We start from the raw sequence: 27,474 nt of genomic DNA, 5'->3' as shown, positions 1-27,474 counted from the left end.
GTGGAGGCAGCCGTGGTATTCTAAACACCCTGAATGGTTTGGTAAGGGTTAATGTTACGTTCCCACATCCAGTTAGTTTGGTCTCACATCAACAGGGTGTTTACTTGTTGAATCTCCATTGGTTTTTCCTCCACTGGAAGAGGAAGTGGTGGTCCTTCTTCTGTCATTCTGCGCCGCTGCTGTTTTTTTCTCTGCCAGCCAGACTGCCTCTTGCCTGTCCTGTGTTGCGATAACGTGTCCCTCCCCCTCTAGGCCCAGTGGGTTCAGGAGACTAGGCCACGTGGACTAACGCTTACTGCTCTGTCCTCCTCTCCTCTACAGACCCGTGAAGAGAGGAAGATGGAGGCCATCCTGCAGGCCTTTGCCCGCATGGAGAAGAGGGAGAAGAGGCGGGAGCAGGCCCTGGAGAAGATCGGCACCAAGTCAGAGGGGGGCATCAAGGAGGAGCCCCCTGCCACCCCCGAGGCCGACATGCAGTCTCCTGGTATCATGACGGTAAGTGATAGTTGCCTCAACAAGTTCTTTATGCCTGCACTCACCAGGTCGTTAGTATTAAAAGAGGATGTTGTCAATAATCTGAAGGGTTAGCTGAAGGTGACTATAAACCCATCCAAAACTATGCTACTGTATTCTTTCCTAAACCTGTCTCTCCCAGCCCCTGCTAGAGGTGAAGGAGGAGCCGGGTCTCAACAAGCCCACGCCGGCCAAGCTGCGAGGCAGCAAGCAGAGGAAGAGCTTCTCGCGGAGCCGCACCCACATTGGGCAGCAGAGGCGGCGAGCGCGCACCATCAGCACCTGCTCTGACATACCTCCCGGCTCGCCTGGGGAACTCCTGGATCCCCTGGCCAATGACGGCCCAGACGTAGAGGCCTCCAGGGACCCCGAGCCAGAGGCCCTCTCCTCCCATGCCCCCGACACCAGCCCCCCTTACAGTGGCTCCCCGGCCCCTGACAGAAACCGCTCCGGGCAGAAGTACCCGAAAACTAAAAAGGTATCCTAGCCACGGCTCAGTGCTCACCCCTAAACATGACTAGTCACTATTCTATTTAGACTTATAGGAATGTTCTATTCCTTCTAGTGAAATGTTACTCAATACTATAGTCAAATGCAGTGTGGTTCTGACTAAAGCTCTCTGTCTCTCTACAGCACTTAGTGAGTGAGTGGTGCGTCGACAAGCAGGAGCGGTCATTGCGGACCCCAGAGCCGGCCCCGGAGAGGCCCCTGAGGATCAGCAGCGACCTGGAGGTGCTGGCCACCCAGCTCAACGCCCTACCCGGCATGGGCCCCAGCCCGCACGTCTACAGCACGCCCAAACACTATGTTCGCTTCTCCTCGCCCTTCCTGGCCAACCGCAGCCCCACCACCCCTGGGGTGCCCACCGGACGCCGGCGTTCCCGCGAGCTGCCCGACACGCCGCCCACCTCAGGCTCCTGCAAGAAGGTATGTTGTTCACCACCCCGCAGGGGAATGGAGAGTGTTAGCTGTCAGGTATAGCTGCAGGGTAGAAAGGCAGACTGACAGTGTTACCAGCAGAGGGACAGACTGACAGTGTTACCAGCAGAGGGACAGACTGACAGTGTTACCAGCAGAGGGACAGACTGACAGTGTTACCAGCAGAGGGACAGACTGACAGTGTTACCAGCAGAGGGACAGACTGACAGTGTTACCAGCAGAGGGACAGACTGACAGTGTTACCAGCAGAGGGACAGACTGACAGTGTTATTGTCAGTGAACGTGATTTGTATTTGTGGTTGACGTGTCTAAGTCCTCTCCCTCCCTGTCTTCTCCCCACAGCGCTGGCTGAAGCAGGCTCTAGAGGAGGAGACCACCACCCCTCCACCCAGCAGCGGCCGGCCCACCCTGGTCATGCCTAGCGAGGGCCCTCTCAGCCCTCCTATCAACGGGGACTCTGACAGCCCACTCCCCTACAACGGCAGCTGCACCTTGCCAGGTGAGGACTCTGGTGAGGACTCAGGAATGTGTTTCTCATCACTTAGAAGGAACATAAGTCATGTATGCAAGTGTCTGTTTTTTGCATGTGAGTAACCCTTCCTCTCTGTGTATGTGTCATACAGAGTTGCCCACTCCTCTGAAGAAGCGACGCCTGGGTCTGTGTCCACTAGACGCCTGCATGTCAGAGAGCTCCACCCCCTACGGCTCTCCCTGCGCCACGCCAACCCGGGCCGACCTATCAGAGGCGCCGGGTACACCCCTGCTGATGGCCACGCCACCCCGCGTCACCAGTATGGAGGAGCCGAGCCCCGAGGCTCTACCAAGCACTCCTACACACACACTCAGTGCCCCGCAGGAAGTAAGACACGCACTCTCACCTACAAACACACACACACACTCATAGAGGGAAGTGAACAATGTGTTAATATCTCTGTTCCTGTGTCCACAGAGCGAGTCTTCCCTGGACAGCTCACCAGAGGGCAGTCGCAGATCCAGCCCCCAAGAGGCTGAGCGGCCACCTTCGCTGCTCTCCTCCCCCTGTGTAGCGGTCAGGGCTCCCAGTCTGGAGGTGTTCCCCCCCCACGAGGCCAAGATCAGCGCCCCCCTGAGCCCCCAGCCCCCCACCGCCGAGTCCCAGGACTGTGGGGGAGAGGAGGGGCCAGAGATCGGGGCTGAGGGCAGCAGCGAGGCCCCCCCCACAGACCCAGCCTCTTCCTCCCTCCTCTCCCCCTGGATGAAGAGTCCAGAGAGAGTGGGTCTGTCAGGGCCAGGGGGTCTGTCCTTCTCCCCCATCAACTCTAACCTGAGGGACCTTACCCCCTCACACACCCTGGAGCCCATCTTGGCCTTCAGGCCTGAGGCGGTGGCTGTGGCTGGTGTTGTGACGGTACCAGTACCCTTGGCAGCAGGACCCTTCACAGAGGCTGCAGGGTCTCTCTTCTACCCCTGCCCTGAGGAGGGGGGAACGCTGGCCTTCTCTCGTTCACTAAGTGGAGACAGCACCGGAGAGGGAGGGTCAGGACAGAATCCCCCACAGAAGAAAAAGGTGAGTTGCTATATTCTCTATACAGCCTCCCCATTCAAGCTGTTTTAAGGTTCCTGGACTGATAATGGTATGTCTGTTTTTGTGTGATTCATGTGTTTTCCCAGGTGTCTTTGCTGGAGTACAGGAAACGTCAGCGCGAGGCGCGGCGCAGCGGCTCCAAAATGGAATGCGGCTCGCCTGTCTCTACAACACCTACCCTGGTGGAGATGTTCCCTCTGCCCATGGAGACCACCCAAGAGCCTCCACCCCTGGCTCCTGCTCCGGACCAAGCTCCAGTGGCCCCCACCCCGCCTGAGCCAAATACCCCCCAGCCCAGCGAGGACACAGAGCCCCCTGTCGAGGGGGAGAGAGAGGGGGGAGAGGGACAGTGGACCTCGTCCACCTCGGTGGAGCAGGCAAGAGAGCGTGGCTACCACAGAGCCCTGTCGCTTAGTGACCACAGCAAGGACAAAGGTACACACACACACACACACCACTTGGACATAACTTCTTTACTGATGATAGTTTAATTGTAATAATGTGTGCTTGTTTCAGATGGAGAGACCGAGGGCAGTGAGGCCCCAGTCAGCAGAGATTGTTCATCTCCTAGCCTGCAGAGGACCCCAACCCACACGGTAAGAAACATTCTGCTTTCTGGCTCAAACAGTAGTGTGAAGTACATGTTGCTGCCAAACACAGCCATCACACAGCCTATAGTGTAGGTCAGGGGTTGGCAACAGGTGGCCCATGAGCCAAAACCGTCAAAGTTAAAATTTAGTTTTCGGTCTACAACAAAATTCAGGAAATCTGTTCCCAAGTATTCCCACAAAGAATAAGACATGATGGTGTCTCAATGTGATCAAGGTATGACATGATTGTTATTTTCAAATACAATCTCTTTTTGTCGTCAGTTTGCAGTGTGCCCACCGACCATTCGTTCCAACAAAGATCCTCCCGCAGCTGAATGTAGTTGCCTACCCCTGATGTAGGCTGTTATTGTTCATGACTTACCCGTTCCCTCGCTCAGTCTCTCTCTCCTCCCTAGCCGTGTTCTCCTGGCCCCAGCAGCCCGTCCCAGCCTGGCAGTCGCACAGTGAAGGAGGAGGAGAGTGACAGCCGGCCTCGGACCCCCTCCCAGGCCGCCCCACAGCAGCCCAGCAAGCCTGCCGTACCCAAGACAGCCCCCCTGACCCCCACCAAGCTACACCCTGCTGCACCCTCACTCCTCCACTCCCCCAACCCCCAGGCTCAGGGCTCCCCTTACCGCAGCCAGAGGGCCTTCCTCTTTGCTCCTCCTCAGTCCCAGCCACAGGCTCAACCAGGACTGCCCCCCTTCTCCCAGTACAGCCCACAGTCCGCTCCGCCTCCCCCTCCTCCACCAGCACCTCCAGCCTCAGCGGCCTACTTCCCCAGCCAGTCAGCCTCCACTGTGGGATCCTTCCCTGGGTTCAAGCCTTCCGTGACATCCCCATTCCCCCCTGGAGCCCAGCCCCTCCTGCAGACTCTTCCTCCCCACGCCCTGCACTACCAGAGCTCTACCACTCCCCCTCCTCCTCCCCCTCCCCCACCACAACACCCTGGGCCCGGCCCGGCCCTGCTACACGTTAACCTGCAGCCTCCTCCTGTCCAGCAGCACCAGCTCCTCCTGACCACATCCCCCCAGTCCTCCCTCCCTCCTCCTCCGCCCCCTCCCCCACAGGGCCAGACCCACCAGCTGCAGCAGCCCAGTGCCAGCACCCTCCTGTCACTCAACCAGGGCTTGCCTCTCCCTCCACCCCCTCCTCCTGCCTCCTCCACCGGTGTCCCCATGCAAGTGCAGGCCCCTCACCACTTTCAGAACTTGGGGGGCTTTCCAGCCCCGCTGATGCACACCGGCGGCACCGCTAACCCCTCGGTGCCCCCCTCCACCTACCCCCCGCCCCACCAGCAGACTGGACTGCCCCCCCCTCCTCCCCCTCCCCAGCAGCAGACTCAGCCGGCCCAGGCCGTGCCCACCGCCACTCAGATGCCCAGCGGAACACGTGGGGCCCCTGCGTCCCCCGCCCCCTTTCACAACGCTGGGTACCTGGGCACGGGGTGGCACTGACCGCCTCCATGCAGGCCTCCCCCTTGGCCCTGCCAGCCCCTGTGAACTCTCTCTGACAGACAGCGGAACACAACAAGCAACAAAAGCTGTAAATATTTTCTATGTACCTGAACACATGGCCAATGGAAAAACAGGAGAACGTGGGATAAAGGGGTGCTTTTTAAAGGACAAACTGAAAACAAGGACCGGGAAACAATCTTATTCAGAGACTTTGTGTTTGAAATGAAGATGGACGATTCCCCCGGTGCTCATCCCACTCTCTCTCCGACGTCCCTCCCTCTGTTTTCTTTTGAATATCCCTCCTGTGGCGGAGAGAGTGCCTGACCGTCTGACCGTCTGTCTGTTTTGGACTTCTATTGTAAGGTCCCGCACTTTCTGTATCAATGTACATTCCAGCCTCCACCCCCCTTCATCAGTTAGTCCGCCTTTCACTTCTACTTCTCTTTGTCTATTGTCTGCTCTTCTACACCGTTTATTCGTTTTATCTAGTGGCTCATTATAGCAAACAGAAAGCTTTTTGTAAAGATAAAAAAAATACAGAATTATTATTTTTATTCCACTGTTTAACAAATATCTGTGCACCGCTGCAGTGACTCAGAAAATGCTGTTCTGGGAGCCTGCTTCACTGCCCCAGGAGGCTGCACTTGTGTGTGTGTGTGTGTGTGTGTGTGTGTGTGTGTGTGTGTGTGTGTGTGTGTGTGTGTAGGTGTGTGGACTGTGTGTGTGTAGGTGTGTGGACTGTGTGTGTGTAGGTGTGTGGACTGTATGTGTGTGTCTGTCTGTCCTGTGTGGGAGAAAGGGAAGTGATGGTGTGAAACGAGTGCAGTAGTCCTCTGTGGTAGCCAGAGTGAGGTCTCACCCGTAGGTAGGACGTTATAGCGGTTTATTTTTGAATATCAATGGTTATTTGTAGAAATTGTAATTTAATGTATAGGTGGTTACTCCAGCCTTCTCCGGAAACAGGTTGTATATATTTGCTTCTTTTCTTTCCTATGCTTGTACAATTGGCTCCCATCCCATTTTGGAATATGGTTGTAAATACGAGCGCTCTTCTTGGCAAAGATTAATGTTTCTGTGACCGTAGCACTTTTTTCTTTTGTTCTTCCACTCTGGACTATTCAGTGTAGTCTTTTTTGTATTATTTGTGTGTGCGTGTGAGTATGTTTGTGCAGAGGAGAGGAGAGAGACTCAAACACTGCACTGGTTGGCTATTTTCATGGTTCATTATAATAAATCACTGTAATGACAGTTTTATACCACTGGTGGTGTTGTCTGTATGTTCTGTCTGTCTGGGAGAAGGAAGGCTGATGTGTTGGCATCACTTTCAAACGGTTTGACGGATGACTCCTACCTGACGTGGTCCTTGTTATCCGGGATCCTTGGGACGTCCCTACTCCATAGAAGTTACCGTTGAAAATGGTCAAGGAAAGGGTTAGGTAAGGACTATGGTTATGTTTAGGGTAGGGATGTCCCAAGGAACCCCGGATAGCACTAACCTACCTGACATGCCACCAGCAAGCTGCCTGTCGCCTCCAAATAAAACTCCTGGTTGGATGCTGTCGGACAACTTCACCATATCATGGAACCATAGAGACCTGAACCATCTTCAGCATGTCCCCTGAGAATTCCTTTAGAGTGGATTACCTTTCAGGTGTAAGGAATGTGTACCATCATGCCAGCAACAGATATGCCCATTAATGAATATTTCTTTAGTGGTTGCCTGCTATCTTATCACAACAGATTGTAGACCTTTCCATCAGGAGAGCAACACTAACTGCATCTAATGAGCGCCTGCCTCTCTTGTGCATGTTGGTTAGTGGTAGTTTATCACTGGTAAGCAGATGTTGCGGCAACTCTCTCTTTGATCTGTTGTGCTGTGTGCATATCAATGCAGACACTCCGGTCTTCATGAACATCAATGATTAAGCAGGCCCTTCATGGTTACAAGTGCTCTCCTGTCCCCGTTATGCACATGACTAACCAGCACAAATGAGCTTCACAACAACACACCACTCCTGGTTTTGGAGTGTCTCTCTTCCATGTTCACAAGTGGAGAGATTCCACAGTTCAGGGACATGTGGTCGAGAGAAACGTGTTTCCAATCAAAGTTGATTTGTCACGTGCGCCTAATACAACAGGTGTAGACCTTACAGTGAAAGGCTTTACTTACAGGCTCTAACCAACAGTACAAAAAAAGGTATTAGGTGAACAATAGGTAAGTAAAGAAATAAAAACAGCAGTGAAAAATAACAGTAGCGAGGCTACATACAGACACCGATTAGTCAGGCTGATTGAGGTAGTATGTAGATATGGTTAAAGTGACTGCATATATGATGAACAGAGAGTAGCAGTAGTGTAAGAGAGGGTGGCGGGACACAATGCAGATAGCCTGGTTAGCCAATGTTGGTCGGCCCAATTGAGGTAGTATGTACATGAATGTATAGTTAGTGACTGCATATATGATAAACAGAATAGCAGCAGTGTAAAAGAGGGGTTGGGGGGGGCACACAATGCAAATAGCCATTTGATTACCTATTCAGGAGTCTTATGGCTTGGGGGTAAAAACTGTTGAGAAGCCTTTTTGTCCTAGACTTGGCACTCCGGTACCGCTTAGCATGCGGTAGTAGAGAGAACAGTCTAGAACAATTTTTAGGGCCTTCCTCTGACACCGCCTGCTATAGAGGTCCTTGGATGGCACTCAGCTTAGTGATGTACTGGGCCCTACGCACTACCCTCTGTAGTGCCTTGCGGTCGGAGGCCGAGTAGTTGCCGTACCAGGCAGTGATGCAGCCAGGATGCTCTCGATGTTGCAGCTGTAGAACCTTTTTGGCATCTCAGGACCCATGCCAAATCTTTTTGGTTTTCTGAGAGGGAATAGGCTTTGTCGTGCCCTCTTCACGACTGTCTTGGTGTGTTTGGGCCATTCTAGTTTGTTGGAACTAGAAGCTCTCAACCTGCTCCACTACAGCCCCGTCGATGAGAATGGGGGTGTGTTCGGTCCTCCTTTTCCTGTAGTCCATAATCGTCTCCTTATTCTTGGTTACATTGAGGGATAGGCTGTTATTCGGGCACCACCCTGCCAGGTCTCTGACCTCCTCCCTATAGGCTGTCTCGTCGTTGTCAGTGATCAGGCCTACCACTGTTGTCGTCTGCAAACTTAATGATGGTGTTGGAGTCGTGCCTGGCCATGCAGTCGTGGGTAAACGGAGTACAGGAGGGGACTGAGCACGCACCCCGGAGGGGCTCCAGTGTTGAGGATCAGCATGGCAGATGTGTTGCTACCTACCCTCACCACCTGGGGGTGGCCTGTCAGGAAGTCCAGGATCCAGTTGGAGGGAGGTGTTTAGTCCCAGGATCCTTAGCTTAGTGATGAGCTTTGAGGGCATTATGGTGTTGAACGCTGAGCTGTAGTCAATGAATAACATTCTCACATAAGTGTTCCTTTTGTCCAGGTGGGAAAGGACAGTGTGGAGTGCAATAGAGATTGCATCATCTGTGGATCTGTTTGGGCGGTATGCAAATTGGAGTGGGTCTAGGGTTTCTGGGATAATGGTGTTCTGAGCCATTACCAGCCTTTCAAAGCACTTCATGGTTACGGACGTGAGTGCTACGGGTCTGTAGTCATTTAGGCAGGTTGCCTTTGTGTTCTTGGGCACAGTGACTATGGCGGTCTGCTTGAAATATGTTGGTATTACAGACTCAATCAGGGACATGTTGAAAATGTCAGTGAAAGACACCTGCCAGTTGGTCAGCACATGCCTGAAGCACATATCCTGGTAATCCGTCTGGCTCCGCAGCCTTGTGAATGTTGACCTTAAAGGTCTTACTCACGTTGGCAACAGAGAGCGTGATCACACAATTGTCCGGAACAGCTGATGCTCTCATGCATGCCTCAGTGTTGCTTGCCTCGAAGTGAGCATAGAAGTGGTTTATCTCGTCCGGTTGGCTCGTGTCACTGGGCAGCTCTCTGCTGTGCTTCCCTTTGTAGTCTGTAATGGTTTGCAGGCCCTGCCACATCGAACGAGCGTCAGAGCCGGTGTAGTACGACTCGATCTTAGTCCTGTATTGAAGCTTTGCCTGTTTGATGGTTCGTCGCAGGGCATAGCAGGATTTCTTATAAGCTTCTGGGTTAGAGTCCCTCATCTTGAAAGCGGCAGCTCTACCCTTTAGCTCAGTGCGAATGTTGCCTGTAATCCATGGCTTCTGTTTGGGGTATGTACGTACAGTCACTGTGGGGACGAGATCCTCAATGCACTTATTGATAAAGCCAGTGACTGATGTGGTGTACTCCTCAATGCCATCGGAGGAATCCCGGAATGTGTTCCAGTCTGTGCTAGCAAAACAATCCTGTAGTTTAGCATCTGCTTCACCTGGCCACCTTTTTATAGACCGAGTCACTGGTGCTTCCTGCTTTTAATTTTTGCTTGTAAGCAGGAATCAGCAGGATATAACTGGTCAGATTTACCAAATGGAGGGCGAGGGAGAACTTTATGTGTCTCTGGGTGTGGAGTACAGGTGCTCTAGAATATTTTCCCCCCCTCTGGTTTTAACATGCTGATGGAAATTATGTTTAAGTATCCCTGCATTAAAGTCTCCGGCTACTAGGAGAGCCGCCTCTGGGTGAGCGGATTCCTGTTTGCTTATTTCCTTATACAGCTGACTGAGTGCGGTCTTAGTGCCAGCATCCGTCTGTGTTGGTAAATAAACAGCCACGAAAAGTATAGCTGAAAACTCTCTAGGCAGGTAGTGTGGTCTGCATTTTATCACAAGATACTCTACTTCAGGCGAGCAAAATCTAGAGACTTCCTTATATTTCGTGCAGCAGCTGCTGTTTTACAAATATGCACAGACCGCCCCTCTCGTTTTACCGGAGTGTGCTGTTCCATCTGGACGAGAAGTCTGTGTTCAATGCCTGGCTCGGTTCGTTTTGCATGGCCCGGTTCCCCGGTTGAGTGGAGATTGCATGTTTTAGAATATTCCATTGATCCTTAAGTGAATTCTCCACCCACACGGGGGAACTGGGCCATGCAAAACAAAATGGTCCAATCAGAATAGGGCTATAGGGGTTGGGCAAGTGAGTGCCCTTGGGTTGTGTATAGTTAATTATTCCAGGAAGAGAAGTGCATTGCAGTGTTGCGTGGGGAGGAGGAACATTTTCAATGTCATTTCTCTGAAGTGAAACTAAAGCCCGCAGTATGTTGTGCATGAGACCCAACTCCCCAGCTCTTCAGAAAACTATTAAATAGTGAAATTCAGTGTTTGGACCTCTTAACACCTAACAGAAAGTAGAACTGAAATCTTATCCATAAACACATGCAGGTGAGTAGAGAGATTAATATGGACATTTGAAGATCAGCTCTACTGTGTTTGTTTATTTATTCTCCCTTTTTCTTTGCTACAGTAGGCCAACGTTAACTCTTTGTCCTTTGGTTGTATAACTATTTTCTAAGTTTCTTGGTAACACCTTGTATCAAGATTGATTAGTCTGCACATAAGGCAATGCTGGTAAACTGTCAAGAGCAGATTGATTGCAAGAAATGCTTTATGGTTTTACCTTGGTCTCTATCTAGATATGGCGTCCTCCAGCAATGTCCTCGCTGAAGAGCAGTTCCTGTGCTCCATCTGTCTGGATGTGTTCACTGAGCCGGTCTCTATTCAATGTGGACACAACTTCTGCATGGCCTGTATTGGGAAGTATTGGGATACCAGTGACCTGTGCCAGTGTCCCATGTGTAAAAAAACATTTGATACGAGACCAGATCTGTTCATCAATACGTTAATTTCTGAGATGGCTGCTCAGTTCAGGAAATCAGTTAAAGTGAAAACTACCAGCAGCTCAGACCAACTCCCTGCCAAAACTGGAGAAGTCTCCTGTGACATCTGCACTGGGACGAAGCTCAAGGCCCTGAAGTCCTGCCTGGTGTGTCAGACTTCTTACTGTGAGACTCATCTGGAGCCTCATCAGAGAGTCGCAGCCTTAAAGAGACACAAGCTGATCAAACCTGTGGAGAATCTGGAAGACAGGATGTGTAAGAAGCACGACAGACTCCTGGAGCTGTTCTGCAGAACTGATCAGACATGTGTGTGTCAGTTCTGCACTGAGGCAAAACACAAGACTCACAACACAGTCCCTCTGGAGGAAGAGTATGGAGAGAAGATGGCTGAGCTGGGGAAGATGATGGCAGTAGTACAGCAGATGTTGCATACAAGATCTAGAAAGGTTAAGGAGATCAAACACTCTGTAGAGCTCAGCAAGAGAGTTGCAGAGAGAAAGATATTAGACAGTGTGCAGGTCTTCACTGCTCTGGTTCGCTCCATTGAGAGAAGTCAGGCTGAGCTCATTGAGGTGGTCAAAGAGAAGCAGAAAAAAGCGGAGAGGCAGGCTGAAGGGCTCATTAAAGAGCTGGAGCAGGAAATCACTGAGCTACAGAGGAGAAGCACTAAGCTGGAGCAGCTCTCACACACTGAGGACCACCTCCACCTCCTACAGAGCTTCCCATCTCTTTGCACCGTTCCACCCACCAAGGACTGGTCTAAGATCAGTGTTCACAGTGATCTGTATGTGGGGACTGGGAGGAGAGTTGTGTCCCAACTGGAGGAGACACTGAATAAAGAGATGGATAAAGTCAAATTGAAGAGGGCGCAGCGCTATGCAGTAGATGTGACTCTGGACCCTGATACGGCAAACCCCTATATCATCCTGTCGACAAGTGGGAAAGAAGTGAGATATCAACAGAAACAACAAGATCTCCTTGACAACCCAAAGAGGTTTTCCACCTGTCCCTGTGTCATTGGAAATAAAGGCATCTCCTCAGGAAGATCTTACTATGAGGTGACTGTTAAGGGAAAGACTAAGTGGGATTTAGGAGTGGCCAGAGAGTCCATCAACAGGAAGGGAACTATCACTCTGAGCCCTAAGGATGGTTACTGGACTGTGGCACTGAGGGAAAAGTGTAAGTACCTAGCCTGTACCTCCACACCTGTCCTCCTTTCCCTGAGAGAAAAGCCCCAGAAGGTGGGGGTGTTTGTGGACTATGAGGAGGGGCTGGTCTCCTTTTATGATGTAGAGGCCAGGTCTCACATCTACTCTTTCACTGGCTGCACCTTCGCTAAGAAACTATATCCATACTTAGGACCTTGTGCTAATTTTGGGGATGAAAACTCTGCTCCTCTGATTATCTCCCCTGTCAATCACACAGACTGAGGATGACGTTTTGACATTGCAGAAGTGTGGAGATGTTACCAAAGATAATGGTATCCTGACATATACTCAGCATGGACCTTGATTCTGTTAAGTTTAAAATACTGCACTTTGCATTAACATCACATGAATCACAGAAAAAAAGATCCCTGCAAATATTTAGTTTAATATTAGATGAAATTGTTCCAGTCTCTTCTGTTTGATCATTTCTTAATGTACATATACATAATGTGTTTGTAATAATGTAGTGCTGATGTGACTGTATTGTGATGAATTTCATGTAATCTCTGACATCAATGATTTAGCAGCCTCTTCATGGTTACAAGTGCTCTCCTGTCCCCATCGTGCATGGGGACAAAGCTTTACAACACAACACACGACTGTATTTTGAAGTGCCTTTCTTGTGTTGCTTGTTCTGTCTTTGATTGTAACACAATGTCATTACATTTGAAAGAAACACCATTAAAGAAACAAATGCAGTGAGTTTGTTTTCAAAGTTTATTTACCCCCCTGTTTTGGCTCTCTAAAAACTGTTGTATTCGTAGGATAATATTTAATGCTTTTATGTACATGGAAATGGTTGGGACAAACCCCTTTCCCTGGTTCTTCACCTCCCAGGCTGTCATACACACTCACAGTGCATGAAAAGGCACATTTACGGGTCTGACATTGTCCCGTACATCTCCAATTTATATATACATGTCTGTAAATGTCTGCACACAGAAGTGGTCTGTTATCGGATATGTACGGGATGTGTGCAGATATTTTTGGACTGTGCACCCCAGTGTTAACCCGTAAATACACTTTGTCATGCAGTCAACTCCTCCAGCTACACTTGGAAACCGCCCGGATCCTGTCACTGCTTGCTGACCAGACAACCAGTATAATAAGGTAGGTGGGGTTTGGACTAGCCAGTATAATAAGGTAGGTGGGGTTTGGACTAGCCAGTATAATAAGGTAGGTGGGGTTTGGACTAGCCAGTATAATAAGGTAGGTGGGGTTTGGACTAGCGGGGTTTGGACTAGCCAGTATAATAAGGTAGGTGGGGTTTGAACTAGCCAGTATAATAAGGTAGGTGGGGTTTGAACTAGCCAGTATAATAAGGTAGGTGGGGTTTGGACTAGCCAGTATAATAAGGTAGGTGGGGTTTGAACTAGCCAGTATAATAAGGTAGGTGGGGTTTGGACTAGCCAGTATAAGGTAGGTGGGGTTTGGACGAGCCAGTATAATAAGGTAGGTGGGGTTTGAACTAGCCAGTATAATAAGGTAGGTGGGGTTTGAACTAGCCAGTATAATAAGGTAGGCGGGGTTTGAACTAGCCAGTATAATAAGGTAGGTGGGGTTTGAACTAGCCAGTATAATAAGGTAGGTGGGGTTTGGACTAGCCAGTATAATAAGGTAGGCGGGGTTTGGACTAGCCAGTATAATAAGGTAGGTGGGGTTTGAACTAGCCAGTATAATAAGGTAGGTGGGGTTTGGACTAGCCAGTATAATAAGGTAGGTGGGGTTTGGACGAGCCAGTATAATAAGGTAGGTGGGGTTTGAACTAGCCAGTATAATAAGGTAGGTGGGGTTTGAACCAGCCAGTATAATAAGGTAGGTGGGGTTTGAACCAGCCAGTATAATAAGGTAGGTGGGGGTTGGACTAGCCAGTATAATAAGGTAGGTGGGGTTGAACCAGCCAGTATAATAAGGTAGGTGGGGTTTGGACTAGCCAGTATAATAAGGTAGGTGGGGTTTGAACTAGCCAGTATAATAAGGTAGGTGGGGTTTGGACTAGCCAGTATAATAAGGTAGGTGGGGTTTGGACGAGCCAGTATAATAAGGTAGGTGGGGTTTGAACTAGCCAGTATAATAAGGTAGGTGGGGGTTGAACTAGCCAGTATAATAAGGTAGGTGGGGTTTGGACTAGCCAGTATAATAAGGTAGGTGGGGTTTGAACTAGCCAGTATAATAAGGTAGGTGGGGTTTGGACTAGCCAGTATAATAAGGTAGGTGGGGTTTGAACTAGCCAGTATAATAAGGTAGGTGGGGTTTGGACTAGCCAGTATAATAAGGTAGGTGGGGTTTGGACGAGCCAGTATAATAAGGTAGGTGGGGTTTGAACTAGCCAGTATAATAAGGTAGGTGGGGGTTGAACTAGCCAGTATAATAAGGTAGGTGGGGTTTGGACTAGCCAGTATAATAAGGTAGGTGGGGTTTGAACTAGCCAGTATAATAAGGTAGGTGGGGTTTGGACTAGCCAGTATAATAAGGTAGGTGGGGTTTGGACTAGCCAGTATAATAAGGTAGGTGGGGTTTGGACGAGCCAGTATAATAAGGTAGGTGGGGTTTGAACTAGCCAGTATAATAAGGTAGGTGGGGTTTGAACCAGCCAGTATAATAAGGTAGGTGGGGGTTGGACTAGCCAGTATAATAAGGTAGGTGGGGGTTGAACCAGCCAGTATAATAAGGTCCTTCTGTAGCTCAGTTGGTAGAGCATGGTGCTTGTAACGCCAGGGTAGTGGGTTCGATTCCCGGGACCACCCATACGTAGAATGTATGCACACATGACTAAGTCGCTTTGGATAAAAGCGTCTGCTAAATGGCATATATTATTATATTATAAGGTAGGTGGGGGTTGGACTGGCCAGTATAATAAGGTAGGTGGGGGTTGGACTAGCCAGTATAATAAGGTAGGTGGGGGTTGGACTAGCCAGTATAATAAGGTAGGTGGGGGTTTGGACTAGCCAGTATAATAAGGTAGGTGGGGTTTGAACCAGCCAGTATAATAAGGTAGGTGGGGTTTGGACTAGCCAGTATAATAAGGTAAGTGGGGTTTGGACTGGCCAGTATAATAAGGTAGGTGGGGTTTGGACTAGCCAGTATAATAAGGTAAGTGGGGTTTGGACTAGCCAGTATAATAAGGTAAGTGGGGTTTGGACTGGCCAGTATAATAAGGTAAGTGGGGTTTGGACTGGCCAGTATAATAAGGTAGGTGGGGTTTGGACTAGCCAGTATAATAAGGTAAGTGGGGTTTGAACCAGCCAGTATAATAAGGTAGGTGGGGGTTGGACTGGCCAGTATAATAAGGTAGGTGGGGTTTGGACTAGCCAGTATAATAAGGTAGGTGGGGTTTGAACCAGCCAGTATAATAAGGTAGGTGGGGGTTGGACTGGCCAGTATAATAAGGTAGGTGGGGGTTGGACTGGCCAGTATAATAAGGTAGGTGGGGTTTGGACAAGCCAGTATAATAAGGTAGGTGGGGTTTGAACCAGCCAGTATAATAAGGTAGGTGGGAGTTGGACTGGCCAGTATAATAAGGTAGGTGGGGGTTGAACCAGCCAGTATAATAAGGTAGGTGGGGGTTGGACCAGCCAGTATAATAAGGTAGGTGGGGGTTGGACTGGCCAGTATAATAAGGTAGGTGGGGGTTGAACCGGCCAGTATAATAAGGTAGGTGGGGGTTGAACCAGCCAGTATAATAAGGTAGGTGGGGGTTGGACTGGCCAGTATAATAAGGTAGGTGGGGGTTGAACCAGCCAGTATAATAAGGTAGGTGGGGGTTGAACCGGCCAGTATAATAAGGTAGGTGGGGGTTGGACCGGCCAGTATAATAAGGTAGGTGGGGGTTGAACCAGCCAGTATAATAAGGTAGGTGGGGGTTGGACTAGCCAGTATAATAAGGTAAGTGGGGTTTGAACTGATTGAATATGTTCACATGTTGATTAGTTCACATCACAGGAGGTTGGTGGCACCTTATTAATTGGGGAGGACTGGCTCATATTAATGGCTGGATTGGAATCAGTGGAATGATATGCCATTCCATTGCCTCCGTTCCCAGACATTACTATGAGCCGCCCCCACAGCAGCTTTCTGTGGTTCACATGTTAAGTTGAGCTTGTTTCAGCCCAGAAGCCCTATAAGAACACTCGGCACATTTATAACATAATGAGCGTGGATTTATAAAGCACTACACTCACCGGCTGGAAAGTGATATATGCCAATTAGGAGGATGATTAGGTGGCCAGGTTGGGAATTTAACCCCCTACTCTTACAATAAATGCCATGGGATTTTTAATGACCACAGAGAGTTAAGACACCCATTTAACTTCCTATCTGAAAGACAGCACCCTATGCAGGGCAATGTCCCCTTCACTGCCCTGGGGCATTAGGATCTCCTTGGACCAGATGAAAGAGTGCCTCCTATTGGCCCTCCAACACCGTTTCCAGCAGCATCCGGTCTTCCATCAAGGGACTGACCGGGACCAACCGTGCTTTGCTTCAGGGGCAAACCAGCAGTGGGATGCAGGGTGCTATGCTGCTGGCAGTAGACTGCTGAAATAATAGTTATAAAGTTGCGTTGCAGCCCTGTTTGTGTGACAGTGGTAAACTACGTGACTTGAGTTTACATGGGCTCTGGAGGCTACTGATCTTTTCAACCAGTTCTGTCCCTTTATATGGCCATAACGTCCATATTTTGACCTTCAAGAAATTGTATTTGTATTCATTGATAAAATGTGCTGGATAGAGAGCAAGAATGACTTTCCGTTAAAGGACACATTGCTACTAGTGATAAAGTTGCAGATGGATTCTAAGGTTATATTCCCAGATAATACAATTCAAGACACTGAGCCACACTTTATGGAAACACTTCTTCACATAGTAAAATGGCAATACTCTACAATACTGTCGATTGGGTGTTAAGTGTTGTCCATCGATTGTAAATATCATAGTCGAGACAAAATAATATTCCAACACGTAGAACAGCTATTTCTATTTGTTAATAGGCTTTTTCTTCTACTTAATACATGGTTCTTCAGCATGGTTTTCTCCAGGGTTGCCGAGGACACTATGATTGGCAGCCTGCTCTTGACCTCTAGTCCTACATGGCGCTGATCTCTACCTCGCTGATTCTATCACAACAGTCATTCATTACAGCTACAAAATGTCTTCTTTACCTTCAACTTGGTCACATTTAATGTGGTGTCAGTGGTGGAGCATCGCTCTCTGTTCAGCCGTTGTCTTCCAGTAGGGACACGTCTAAATGGGATCCTTGGGACGTACCAATTCTGATGTCACCCCGTTGAAGATTCTATTTAAAAAGGTTAAGGTAAGGATAAAGGTTAGGGTTTTGTGTAGGGACGTCCAAAGGTTCCCAGGCACCACTGACCCTTCCACCCTTCCAGACAGTGCTTACAGTTCTCATGGACCATGCTCACCCACTGTAAACAGTCTTACAATGATGAGCCCAATGAAGAGCAAAGAGTGGAACACAAGTCATGAAGGAATCCACAGTTCAGGTACATGTGTACTGTCTGTGTCCAGGGGTGAGTTTGACACAATAAAGACGACAGCTCTGTTTGATCAGACGTCTGAACAATCCAATGCTGTAGCCTAGCGGTCATGTGTGGTCATGAGTTAGTTGACCGTTTCCCAAACTCAGTCCTGGGGACCTCAAGGGGTGCATGTTTTGTTTTTTCCCCCAAGCACTACACAGCTGATTCAAGTTTTCAAAGCTTGGTGATTAGTTAATTATTTTAATTAGTTGGGTCAAATGCTAGGGCAAAAACCAAAACGTGCACCCCTTGGGATCCCCAGGACTGAGTTTGGGAATCGCTGGGTTAATTTGTGTTTTCCTATGCTAGGGCCTTGAATGGTGGGACAGAATCTCAAGGTCTTTTTCACAAACAAACCTTTTCTCATATGTTTCCTAATATGTTTTATTGTCACATACACTGGATAGGTGCAGTGAAATGTGTTGTTTTACAGGGTCAGTCACAGTAGTACAGCGCCTCTGGAGCAAATCAGGGTTAAGTGCCTTACTCAGGGGGCACAACGGCAGACTTTTTTTCACCTTGTCGGCTCAGGTATTCAAACCAGCGACCTTTCGGTTACTGACCCAATGCTCTAATCACTAGGCTATCTGCCGCCCGTTAGGCCTACCGTGTCCACTCAGTAACGGATTTCATAAAACAATATGAAGTCTTCCATCTGTTGTTGCACTCAAGGTCATGTCTGGGTGATAACGGGGCCGTAGGGGTTGGTCTTTACTAAGTGGGTTCTCTTGGAGTGGATGTCTCCTCCTTTCATTCAATTGTCCTTTTCTCGTTCTGTTCTTTCCAACAGCAGTAGCTCTCCTTTCCACCTCCAGAGTGACAGGTATGAAAGCTGGAACGTTGTGTTACATTATCTTTACCTCTGATGGGCACCAACACCTGTGAATAAAGAGCACAATTAGATGTACCAATGGCAACACAAGCATATGGATATTGATAATATTGATTATGATAATTATTATAATTATATTGATAATTCACAATTCACAAAAAAGCACACCCACCTTTGTACAGTATTTGGCTGTTTATATGGAATTACCAGTCTCTGTGAGGACAGAAAGGAGAGGTTAGCATTGGTAATGTCACTATGAATACCACTAGAGCTTCTGTACTTGTAGTACCAGAGCCACGCCAGTCGGTGGCAGTAGTGAGGAAAAGTCACCAATCAGTGGTAAGGTAATGACATCCTTATCTAAATGGCTCAGAGACCTCCTTTATAAACATAGTTAATCATTGGACTGACACATACATTACTGCAACAGAACAATTAATCACTTTGCCAAAATGAGACTCGGTCACTCTCTCTCTCTCTCTCTCTCTCTCTCTCTCTCTCTCTCTCTCTCTCGTCTTATAGCTGATAATGTGAAGTCAGACATCTTGAAACCCTATAACATTGATAATTGAGGGTGTCTGGGATTTTGGAAGCAGATCCTACTAGACTTCATTTGAATGTGTGCCCAATTGAGACTCTCTCTCTCCTCCTGTCCCATAGCTGATTACGGCATCCTCCCTCTGTTACATGGCGTTCTCCTGCGCCAACTGGCAGCCCTCGCCGATCAGCTCATGTGATTCATTTAGACAGGCTGATAGCCAAGCTGTGTAAACAGCCATTAGTAATTCAGGACTCTGTAAATTCTCTCCCTTTTTGTTCCGTCTTATTTTCTCCATCTCCCTCTCCTTTCCATCTCCCTCTCCTTTCCATCTCCCTCTCCTTTCCATCTCCCTCTCCTTTCCATCTCCCTCTCCTTTCCATCTCCCTCTCCTTTCCATCTCCCTCTCCTTTCCATCTCCCTCTCCTTTCCATCTCCCTCTCCTTTCCATCTCCCTCTCCTTTCCATCTCCCTCTCCTTTCCATCTCCCTCTCCTTTCCATTCCCCTCTCCTTTCCATCTCCCTCTCCTTTCCATCTCCCTCTCCTTTCCATCTCCCTCTCCTTTCCATCTCCCTCTCCTTTCCATTCCCCTCTCCTTTCCATTCCCCTCTCCTTTCCATTCCCCTCTCCTTTCCATCTCCCTCTCCTTTCCATCTCCCTCTCCTTTCCATTCCCCTCTCCTTTCCATCTCCCTCTCCTTTCCATCTCCCTCTCCTTTCCATCTCCCTCTCCTTTCCATCTCCCTCTCCTTTCCATCTCCCTCTCCTTTCCATTCCCCTCTCCTTTCCATCTCCCTCTCCTTTCCATCTCCCTCTCCCCTTTCCATCTCCCTCTCCTTTCCATTCCCCTCTCCTTTCCATTCCATCTCTCTCTTTTTCTGTTCCTTCCCCCTTCTTGTCGTTTTAGCCATTCTCTTCGACTCTGCCATCTTGTTTTGTTATCTCTCTCTCTCTCTCTCTCTCTCTCTCTCTCCTCTCTCCATCTCCTCTCTCTCTTCTTCCTCTCTCCTTTCCATCTCTCTCTCTCTCTCTCTCTCTCTCTCTCTCTCTCTCTCTCTCTCTCTCTCTCTCTCTCTCTCTCTCTCTCTCTCTCTCTCTCTCTCTCTCTCTCTCTCTCTCTCTCTCTCTCTCTCTCTCTCTCTCTCTCTCTCTCTCTCTCTCTCTCTCTCTCTCTCTCTCTCTCTCTCTCTCTGACTCACCAATTCCCAATCCCATCGGTAATAACAGTAGGCAGGTGTTATGTGAGAAGCAGTTAAAATATGTTAATTGGTGATGGCTCGGGTGTGTGAAATTATGCTGAAAATATTTGCATAAAAAGGGACAGAATATGAATATCTACCATGTGGGGTTTTGACAGCAGGGTACATTTGATACACACCCACCCCATGCTATGGGCTTTGGAGGAGGGGGTTGATGAGAAGTGTTTATTTATTAGCCTAAATACATTAAACACCAAGATATGGGAGATGTGGAAGTGTCTGGAGGAGAGGGGGTTCAGACTTCAGTTACAGAGGTTCTGTTATTCTGTGCAATAGTGTTCTTCACTCCTGGTCCCGGAGAGCCAAAGGGTGTGCAGGTGTTTGGTCCAGCACTGCACTAACACATCAGTATGGTGCTGCCCTTCAGAGACAGGTAGACACCCTGTGGTCACCAGGGGCAGGATTGAAGAGCATTGCACTATCACACATATCACTTTTTGAGACAGCCTCTGTATGGCATGCTCACATGAGGAAAGTCCACAGCTTGTATTCATAAAGTATCTCAGAGTAGGAGTACTGATCTAGAATCAGGTCCCCCCTGTCCATGTAATCTTATTCATAATTACCTAAAATCCCAAACTGATTTTAGATTAAGTGTTGTCCTTACTATCCAGCAGTTCATCAGCCATCAGCCCATCCTGACGGTTTCCCAGGACGAAGGCCAGGAAGGAGAGTATCAGGGCGTCCATGATGCCCATGATAGCCAGGATGTAGGCCCAGCGCACGGAGCACGCTCCCAGGGTGTACTTGTCTGTCTGCTCCCCACACATCCTTTTCACCTCGTCACTGTCCCAGCCGTCTGGGTAGATCATACAGCCCAGAATCAGGCACGTACCTGGGATAGGAGGAGGGAGGGAGGGATGGGGGGATGGAGACAGAGGGATGGGGGGATGGAGAGACAGAGGGAGGGAGGGAGGGAGGGATGGAGAGACAGAGGGAGGGAGGGATGGGGGGATGGAGAGACAGAGGGAGGGGGGATGGGGGATGGAGAGACAGAGGGATGGAGGGAGGGATGGGGGATGGAGAGACAGAGGGAGGGAGGGAGGATGGGGGGGATGGAGAGACAGAGGGAGGGAGGGATGGGGGATGGAGAGACGGAGGGAGGGAGGGATGGAGAGACAGAGGGAGGGAGGGATGGGGGGATGGAGAGACAGAGGGAGGGAGGGAGGGAGGGGGGGAGGGAGAGACAGAGGGAGGGAGGGATGGGGGACGGAGAGACAGAGGGAGGGAGGGAGGGAGGGAGGGAGGGAGGGATGGGGGGACGGAGAGACAGAGGAAGGGAGGGATGGAGAGACAGAGGGAGGGAGGGATGGGGGGATGGAGGGAGAAAGGAAGACGTGGGAGAAAGGGGGAGATTACAGAAAAGAGAGAGTACAGGAGAAACACAGAAAGGTGGAGGGAGAGAGAGACAAAGAGATAGTGTTAGATTAACCCATACCATATCTATGCAGCATTCTAAACTCATCACCCTCCCCCTGTAGTCTCTCCTCCATCCATCCCACCTCCTGTAGTTCCCCCTCCCCTGTAGTCTCTCCTCCCCCTCCTCCCCCTGTAGTCTCTCCTCCCCCTCCTCCCCCTGTAGTCTCTCCTTCCCCTCCTCCCCCTGTAGTCTCTCCTCCATCCATCCCTCCCTCTGTAGTCCCCCTCCCCTGTAATCACCACCTTCCTTTCCACCCCCCTCTTCAAGGAATACCTAGGATAGGGTAAGTCCATAATCCTTCTCACCCCCCTTCTCCCCCAACAAGATTTAGATGCAAGTGGCTGTTCCACTGGTTGTCATAAGGTGTATGCACCAATTTGTAAGTCGCTCTGGATAAGAGCCCCTGCTAAATGACTTAAATGTAAATGTAAATGTAGTCTCTCCTCTATCCATCCCTCCCCTGTAGTCTCTCCTCCATCCCTCCCTCCCCTTGTAGTCTCTCCTCCATCCCTGCCTCCCCTTGTAGTCTCTCCTCCCCTCCTCCCCTGTAGTCTCTCCTCCATCCATCCCTCCCCCTGTAGTCACCCCCCTGTAGTCTCTCCTCCATCCCTCCCACTGTAGTCTCTCCTCCATCCCTCCCACTGTAGTCTCTCCTCCTCCCTCCCCCTGTAGTCTCTCCTCCATCCCTCCCCCTGTAGTCTCTCCTCCACCCCTACTGTAGTCCCTCCTCTCCTCCACCCCTTCTGTAGTCCCTCCTCTCCTCCTGTAGTCCCTCCTCTCCTCCACCCCTTCTGTAGTCCCTCTTCTCCTCCACCCCTTCTGTAGTCCCTCCTCTCCTCCACCCCTTCTGTAGTCCCTCCTCTCCTCCTCCCCTTCTGTAGTCCCTCCTCTCCTCCACCCCTACTGTAGTCCTCTTCTACTCCACCCCTTCTGTAGTCCCTCCTCTCCTCCTCTCCTTCTGTAGTCCCTCCTCTCCTCCACCCCTACTGTAGTCCCTCCTCTCCTCCTCCCCTTCTGTAGTCCCTCCTCTCCTCCACCTCTACTGTAGTCCCTCCTCTCCTCCTCCCCTTCTGTAGTCCCTCCTCTCCTCCACCCCTACTGTAGTCCCTCCTCTCCCCCACCCCTTCTGTAGTCCCTCCTCACCCTGTAGTCTCTCCTCCTCCTCCCCTGTAGTCTCTCCTCCTCCCCTCCTGTAGTCCCTCCTCTCCTCCACCCCTTCTGTGGTCCCTCCTCTCATCCTCCCCCTGTAGTCCCTCCTCCCCTGTAGTCTCTCCTCCTCCCCAAATGTAGTCCCTCCTCTCCTCCACCCCTTCTGTAGTCCCTCCTCTCATCCTCCCCCTGTAGTCCCTCCTCCCCCCTGTAGTCTCTCCTCCTCCCCTTCTGTAGTCCCTCCTCTCCTCCTCCCCTTCTGTAGTCCCTCCTCTCCTCCACCTCTACTGTAGTCCCTCCTCTCCTCCTCCCCTTCTGTAGTCCCTCCCTCTCCTCCACCCCTACTGTAGTCCCTTCTCTCCCCCACCCCTTCTGTAGTCCCTCCTCACCCTGTAGTCTCTCCTCCTCCCCTCCTGTAGTCCCTCCTCTCCTCCAACCCTTCTGTAGTCCCTCCTCTCATCCACCCCCTGTAGTCCCTCCTCCCCCTGTAGTCTCTCCTCCTCCCCTTCTGTAGTCCCTCCTCTCCTCCTGTAGTCCCTCCCTCCTCCACCCCTTCTGTAGTCCCTCCTCTCATCCTCCCCTGTAGTCCCTCCTCCCCCTGTAGTCTCTCCTCCTCCCCTCCTGTAGTCCCTCCTCTCCTCCTGTAGTCCCTCCTCTCATCCTCCCCCCTGTAGTCTCTCCTCCTCCCCTTCTGTAGTCCCTCCTCTCCTCCACCCCTCCTGTAGTCCCTCCTCTCATCCTCCCCCTGTAGTCCCTTCTCCCCCTGTAGTCTCTCCTCCTCCCCTTCTGTAGTCCCTCCTCTCCTCCACCCCTTCTGTAGTCCCTCCTCTCATCCTCCCCCTGTAGTCCCTCCTCCCCCTGTAGTCTCTCCTCCTCCCCTCCTGTGATGTCCCTCCTCTCCTCCTGTAGTCCCTCCTCTCATCCTCCCCCTGTAGTCCCTCCTCCCCCTGTAGTCTCTCCTCCTCCCCTTCTGTAGTCCCTCCTCTCCTCCTCCCCTTCTGTAGTCCCTCCTCTCCTCCACCTCTACTGTAGTCCCTCCTCTCCTCCTCCCCTTCTGTAGTCCCTCCTCTCCTCCACCCCTACTGTAGTCCCTTCTCTCCCCCACCCCTTCTGTAGTCCCTCCTCACCCTGTAGTCTCTCCTCCTCCCCTCCTGTAGTCCCTCCTCTCCTCCACCCCTTCTGTAGTCCCTCCTCTCATCCTCCCCCTGTAGTCCCTCCTCCCCCTGTAGTCTCTCCTCCTCCCCTTCTGTAGTCCCTCCTCTCCTCCTGTAGTCCCTCCTCTCCTCCACCCCTTCTGTAGTCCCTCCTCTCATCCTCCCCCTGTAGTCCCTCCTCCCCTGTAGTCTCTCCTCCTCCCCTCCTGTAGTCCCTCCTCTCCTCCTGTAGTCCCTCCTCTCATCCTCCCCCTGTAGTCCCTCCTCCCCCTGTAGTCTCTCCTCCTCCCCTTCTGTAGTCCCTCCTCTCCTCCACCCCTCCTGTAGTCCCTCCTCTCATCCTCCCCCTGTAGTCCCTTCTCCCCCTGTAGTCTCTCCTCCTCCCCTTCTGTAGTCCCTCCTCTCCTCCACCCCTTCTGTAGTCCCTCCTCTCATCCTCCCCCTGTAGTCCCTCCTCCCCCTGTAGTCTCTCCTCCTCCCCTCCTGTGATGTCCCTCCTCTCCTCCTGTAGTCCCTCCTCTCATCCTCCCCCTGTAGTCCCTCCTCCCCCTGTAGTCTCTCCTCCTCCCCTCCTGTAGTCCCTCCTCACATCCTCCCCCTGTAGTCCCTCCTCCCCCTGTAGTCTCTCCTCCTCCCCTCCTGTAGTCCCTCCTCTCAGCCTCCCCCTGTAGTCCCTCCTCCCCCTGTAGTCTCTCCTCCTCCCCTCCTGTAGTCCCTCCTCTCATCCTCCCCCTGTAGTCTCTCCTCCTCCCCTCCTGTAGTCCCTCCTCTCATCCTCCCCCTGTAGTCTCTCCTGTTCCCCTACTCCTGTAATCTCTCCTCTCCTCTGTTCACTAGCTGATTGATTCACTCTCCTGATCTCCTGACCACTGTCAGAGTGACCACTGCAGCTCCCCATGGACACAAACAGTACGCACAGCCACTCCAGCCAGAGACACTGGGACTGTCTTCAATTCAATTCACTTGTTCAGAGTGTGTGACAATAACACGGAGACGTCAGTGCAGGCTGTGGTAACAGATCAATAAAAGTATTGTCAGAGGATATCTAGCAGTCCCACACAGTCACAGGAGCAGAGTCCGTAGTAGAGGCATTTGTGTGTGTTAACAATCGTGGACATTGCTGTCAGAGGCTAAGCTAAAGAGTCAGTGAGAGAGTACAGAGAGAGAAATCTATCTACTTAAGACACAATCTCAGGAAACAGGACATGTGGTTTCCTGTTAGTCTGGAGTTAAACAGGACATGTGGTTTCCTGTTAGTCTGGAGTTAAACAGGACATGTGGTTTCCTGTTAGTCTGGAGTTAAACAGGACATGTGGTTTCCTGTTAGTCTGGAGTTGAACAGGACATGTGGTTTCCTGTTAGTCTGGAGTTAAACAGGACATGTGGTTTCCTGTTAGTCTGGAGTTAAACAGGACATGTGGTTTCCTGTTAGTCTGGAGTTAAACAGGACATGTGGTTTCCTGTTAGTCTGGAGTTAAACAGGACATGTGGTTTCCTGTTAGTCTGGAGTTAAACAGGACATGTGGTTTCCTGTTAGTCTGGAGTTAAACAGGACATGTGGTTTCCTGTTAGTCTGGAGTTAAACAGGACATGTGGTTTCCTGTTAGTATGGAGTTCAACAGGACATGATGATATGGATCAGAATTGTGGTAATGATAGAAACGGTGCTAACTGATCTTTAATAATGCACACTGGTGTTAAAGCATGTAATAGCTATAATCTAATCCCACCTCTACACCAGAGGTCCCCAATTACATTCAACCACGGGACAATTTTTTATTGAGCGGATGGTCAGGGGGCCGGAACACAATTTAAAATCATTTGTACTCTGCAAATTGACCGTAAGTAGCCCAAACCAATAGCATTTGACAAAAACATAATCATTTGAATTAAATACATTGAGATATGATCACCTATGCCTCTCTATTTCTGAATCATTGTGAACAGATCATCCTAGCCGGGAGTGTTAGCGCTGCGTCAGACTCCGGCACTGATCATCCACATTGCTAATCACTGTTCTCGGATCAGAGGATGGGACACCGATGAGTTTCTCTCGTTTTTAACGTTGATCTTGTTTATATGTGCTGTGTGTGAGAGAGTGTTGGATTGGATGCTCTGCATTTGACTATGGTCCTCTCACTTCCAGACCTTTTCATAAATGACACAATATGGTTCTGAGGTGGTCTTATAGCTTGGGTCCAGACTGAGAGGAGGGCAGTCATTCTAACTCTGAACTCAACATTAACAATAAAAACATAATTTACCCGTTCACTTCCTCTTACAGTGAACCAGGGAGATGCAGAGTGAGGAAAGAGCATGGGAACCTACAGATGTAGGATCTTAATTTGATCACTTTTGTTATCAATTTTCCTGCAACACAGGAAATGCAGATGAGCCTCGTGATTTACAAAAGTCCCTGAAAACCCACACTAACACACGGTTATATTAAACAGTATTGCACTTTTCATGTAGCCTACTTTTGACCCGCTAATAGCCTAACCAACAAACAGGCAACATCAAATGTTAAAATCCTGTTGTTGCAGGATTATTTTACTGTAACAATATGGGTTAAGATCCTACATCTGAAATGGACAAGGAGCCTAAAGTTTAAGTCTCAGGCAAACATTGAATAAGTCAATTAATGAGCCAATGACGCCACCATGGGGCACTCTGTTCACAACGTTGACATCAGCAAACCTCTCTTCCACACGTCGCCATACACGTGGTCTGCGGTTGTGAGGCCGGTTGGACGTACTGCCAAATTCTCTAAAACAATGTTAGAGGTGGCTTATGGTAGAGAAATTAACATTAAATTCTCTGGAAACTGCTCTGATGGACATTCCTGCAGTCAGCATGCCAATTGCATGCTCACTCAAAACATCTATGACATTGTGTTGTGTGACAAAACTGCACATTTTAGAGTGGCCTTTTATTGCCCCCAGCACAATGTGCACCTGTGTAATGACCATGCTGGTTAATCAGCTTCTTGATATGCCACACCTGTCAGGTGGATGGATTATCTTGACAAGTGGAGTCAGAGTCGGGAACTTTCAGTCCTCTCACTCCTCGTCTCCATCCTCCCGCCAACTGTTGCTGCTTCTCCTCAACACAGACAGACAGATTACAGCCCCAGTTCTCCGCCCGTTCACTCCACGGCTGCTTAATGTCTTGAATGAGGCTGGCTGGTTGGTTGTGAATGAGGCTGGCTGGTTGGTTGTGATTGAGGCTGGCTGGTTGGTTGGGATTGAGGTTGGCTGGTTGGTTGGGATTGAGGTTGGCTGGTTGGTTGTGATTGAGGCTGGCTGGTTGGTTGTGAATGAGGCTGGCTGGTTGGTTGTGAATGAGGCTGGCTGGTTGGTTGGGATTGAGGTTGTGTTTGTGCGTGCAGGTTTTCTTTCAGTGCGAAGGTGAACCATGCCAAATGCATATATAGAGAGTGTAAATTGGGGCAGAGAGAGATAGATGAAAATTGGGCTCTCTCCTCTCCTGTGCGAATCCTCTCACACCTTTCCCCTCAATCCTCCCATAGTGCTGCTGGTC

General features: G+C 50.0%; 3 protein-coding genes across 17 annotated transcripts in view; 2 read left to right on the top strand and 1 right to left on the bottom strand.

The window, feature by feature from the left end:
- The window catches only part of LOC118377779 (inactive histone-lysine N-methyltransferase 2E), a 31,131-nt gene extending 24,809 nt beyond the window's left edge, over nucleotides 1-6,322 (top strand). For 10 of the 15 annotated variants that reach the window (XM_052460502.1, XM_052460500.1, XM_052460494.1 and 7 more), the window contains 9 exons: nucleotides 322-495; nucleotides 656-991; nucleotides 1,147-1,440; nucleotides 1,795-1,963; nucleotides 2,076-2,311; nucleotides 2,402-2,998; nucleotides 3,103-3,451; nucleotides 3,533-3,612; nucleotides 4,023-6,322. In XM_052460502.1, the coding sequence (XP_052316462.1) occupies nucleotides 322-495; nucleotides 656-991; nucleotides 1,147-1,440; nucleotides 1,795-1,963; nucleotides 2,076-2,311; nucleotides 2,402-2,998; nucleotides 3,103-3,451; nucleotides 3,533-3,612; nucleotides 4,023-5,063 (3,276 nt within the window). In that variant the 3' untranslated portion in view covers nucleotides 5,064-6,322. Of the gene's footprint in view, nucleotides 1-321; nucleotides 496-655; nucleotides 992-1,146; nucleotides 1,441-1,794; nucleotides 1,964-2,075; nucleotides 2,312-2,401; nucleotides 2,999-3,102; nucleotides 3,452-3,532; nucleotides 3,613-3,888 lie in introns of all 15 variants that reach the window. The other 5 variants (XM_052460507.1, XM_052460495.1, XR_008062964.1 and 2 more) reach the window with 4 other exon arrangements.
- Nucleotides 6,323-9,015: 2,693 nt separating this feature from the next.
- Nucleotides 9,016-12,754, top strand: LOC118377785 (zinc finger protein RFP-like). Its single transcript, XM_035764740.2, has 2 exons — nucleotides 9,016-10,382; nucleotides 10,634-12,754. Exon 2 carries the CDS (start codon nucleotides 10,636-10,638, stop codon nucleotides 12,265-12,267), a length of 1,632 nt encoding a protein of 543 aa, XP_035620633.1. The 5' UTR covers nucleotides 9,016-10,382; nucleotides 10,634-10,635; the 3' UTR covers nucleotides 12,268-12,754.
- A 3,205-nt stretch (nucleotides 12,755-15,959) lies between these two features.
- The window catches only part of LOC118377786 (LHFPL tetraspan subfamily member 3 protein), a 39,849-nt gene continuing 28,334 nt past the window's right edge, over nucleotides 15,960-27,474 (bottom strand). The window contains exons 2-4 of the mRNA XM_052460512.1: nucleotides 20,819-21,046; nucleotides 18,587-18,627; nucleotides 15,960-18,461 (exon numbers count right to left, since the gene is read on the bottom strand). Coding sequence (XP_052316472.1) covers nucleotides 18,608-18,627; nucleotides 20,819-21,046 — 248 coding nt within the window. The 3' untranslated portion in view covers nucleotides 15,960-18,461; nucleotides 18,587-18,607. The remainder of the gene's footprint in view (nucleotides 18,462-18,586; nucleotides 18,628-20,818; nucleotides 21,047-27,474) is intronic.

The sequence above is a fragment of the Oncorhynchus keta genome, chromosome 13 (assembly GCF_023373465.1).
Source record: "Oncorhynchus keta strain PuntledgeMale-10-30-2019 chromosome 13, Oket_V2, whole genome shotgun sequence".
Taxonomy (NCBI): Eukaryota; Metazoa; Chordata; class Actinopteri; order Salmoniformes; family Salmonidae; genus Oncorhynchus; species Oncorhynchus keta.
Note: the sequence above shows the minus strand (reverse complement) of the source record. Positions and strands in the feature narration are given on the sequence as shown.

Bases quoted from the DNA above. Each gene is read 5' to 3' on its own strand.
- LOC118377785 (XM_035764740.2), top strand. From the start codon at position 10,636: ATGGCGTCCTCCAGCAATGTCCTCGCTGAAGAGCAGTTCCTGTGCTCC.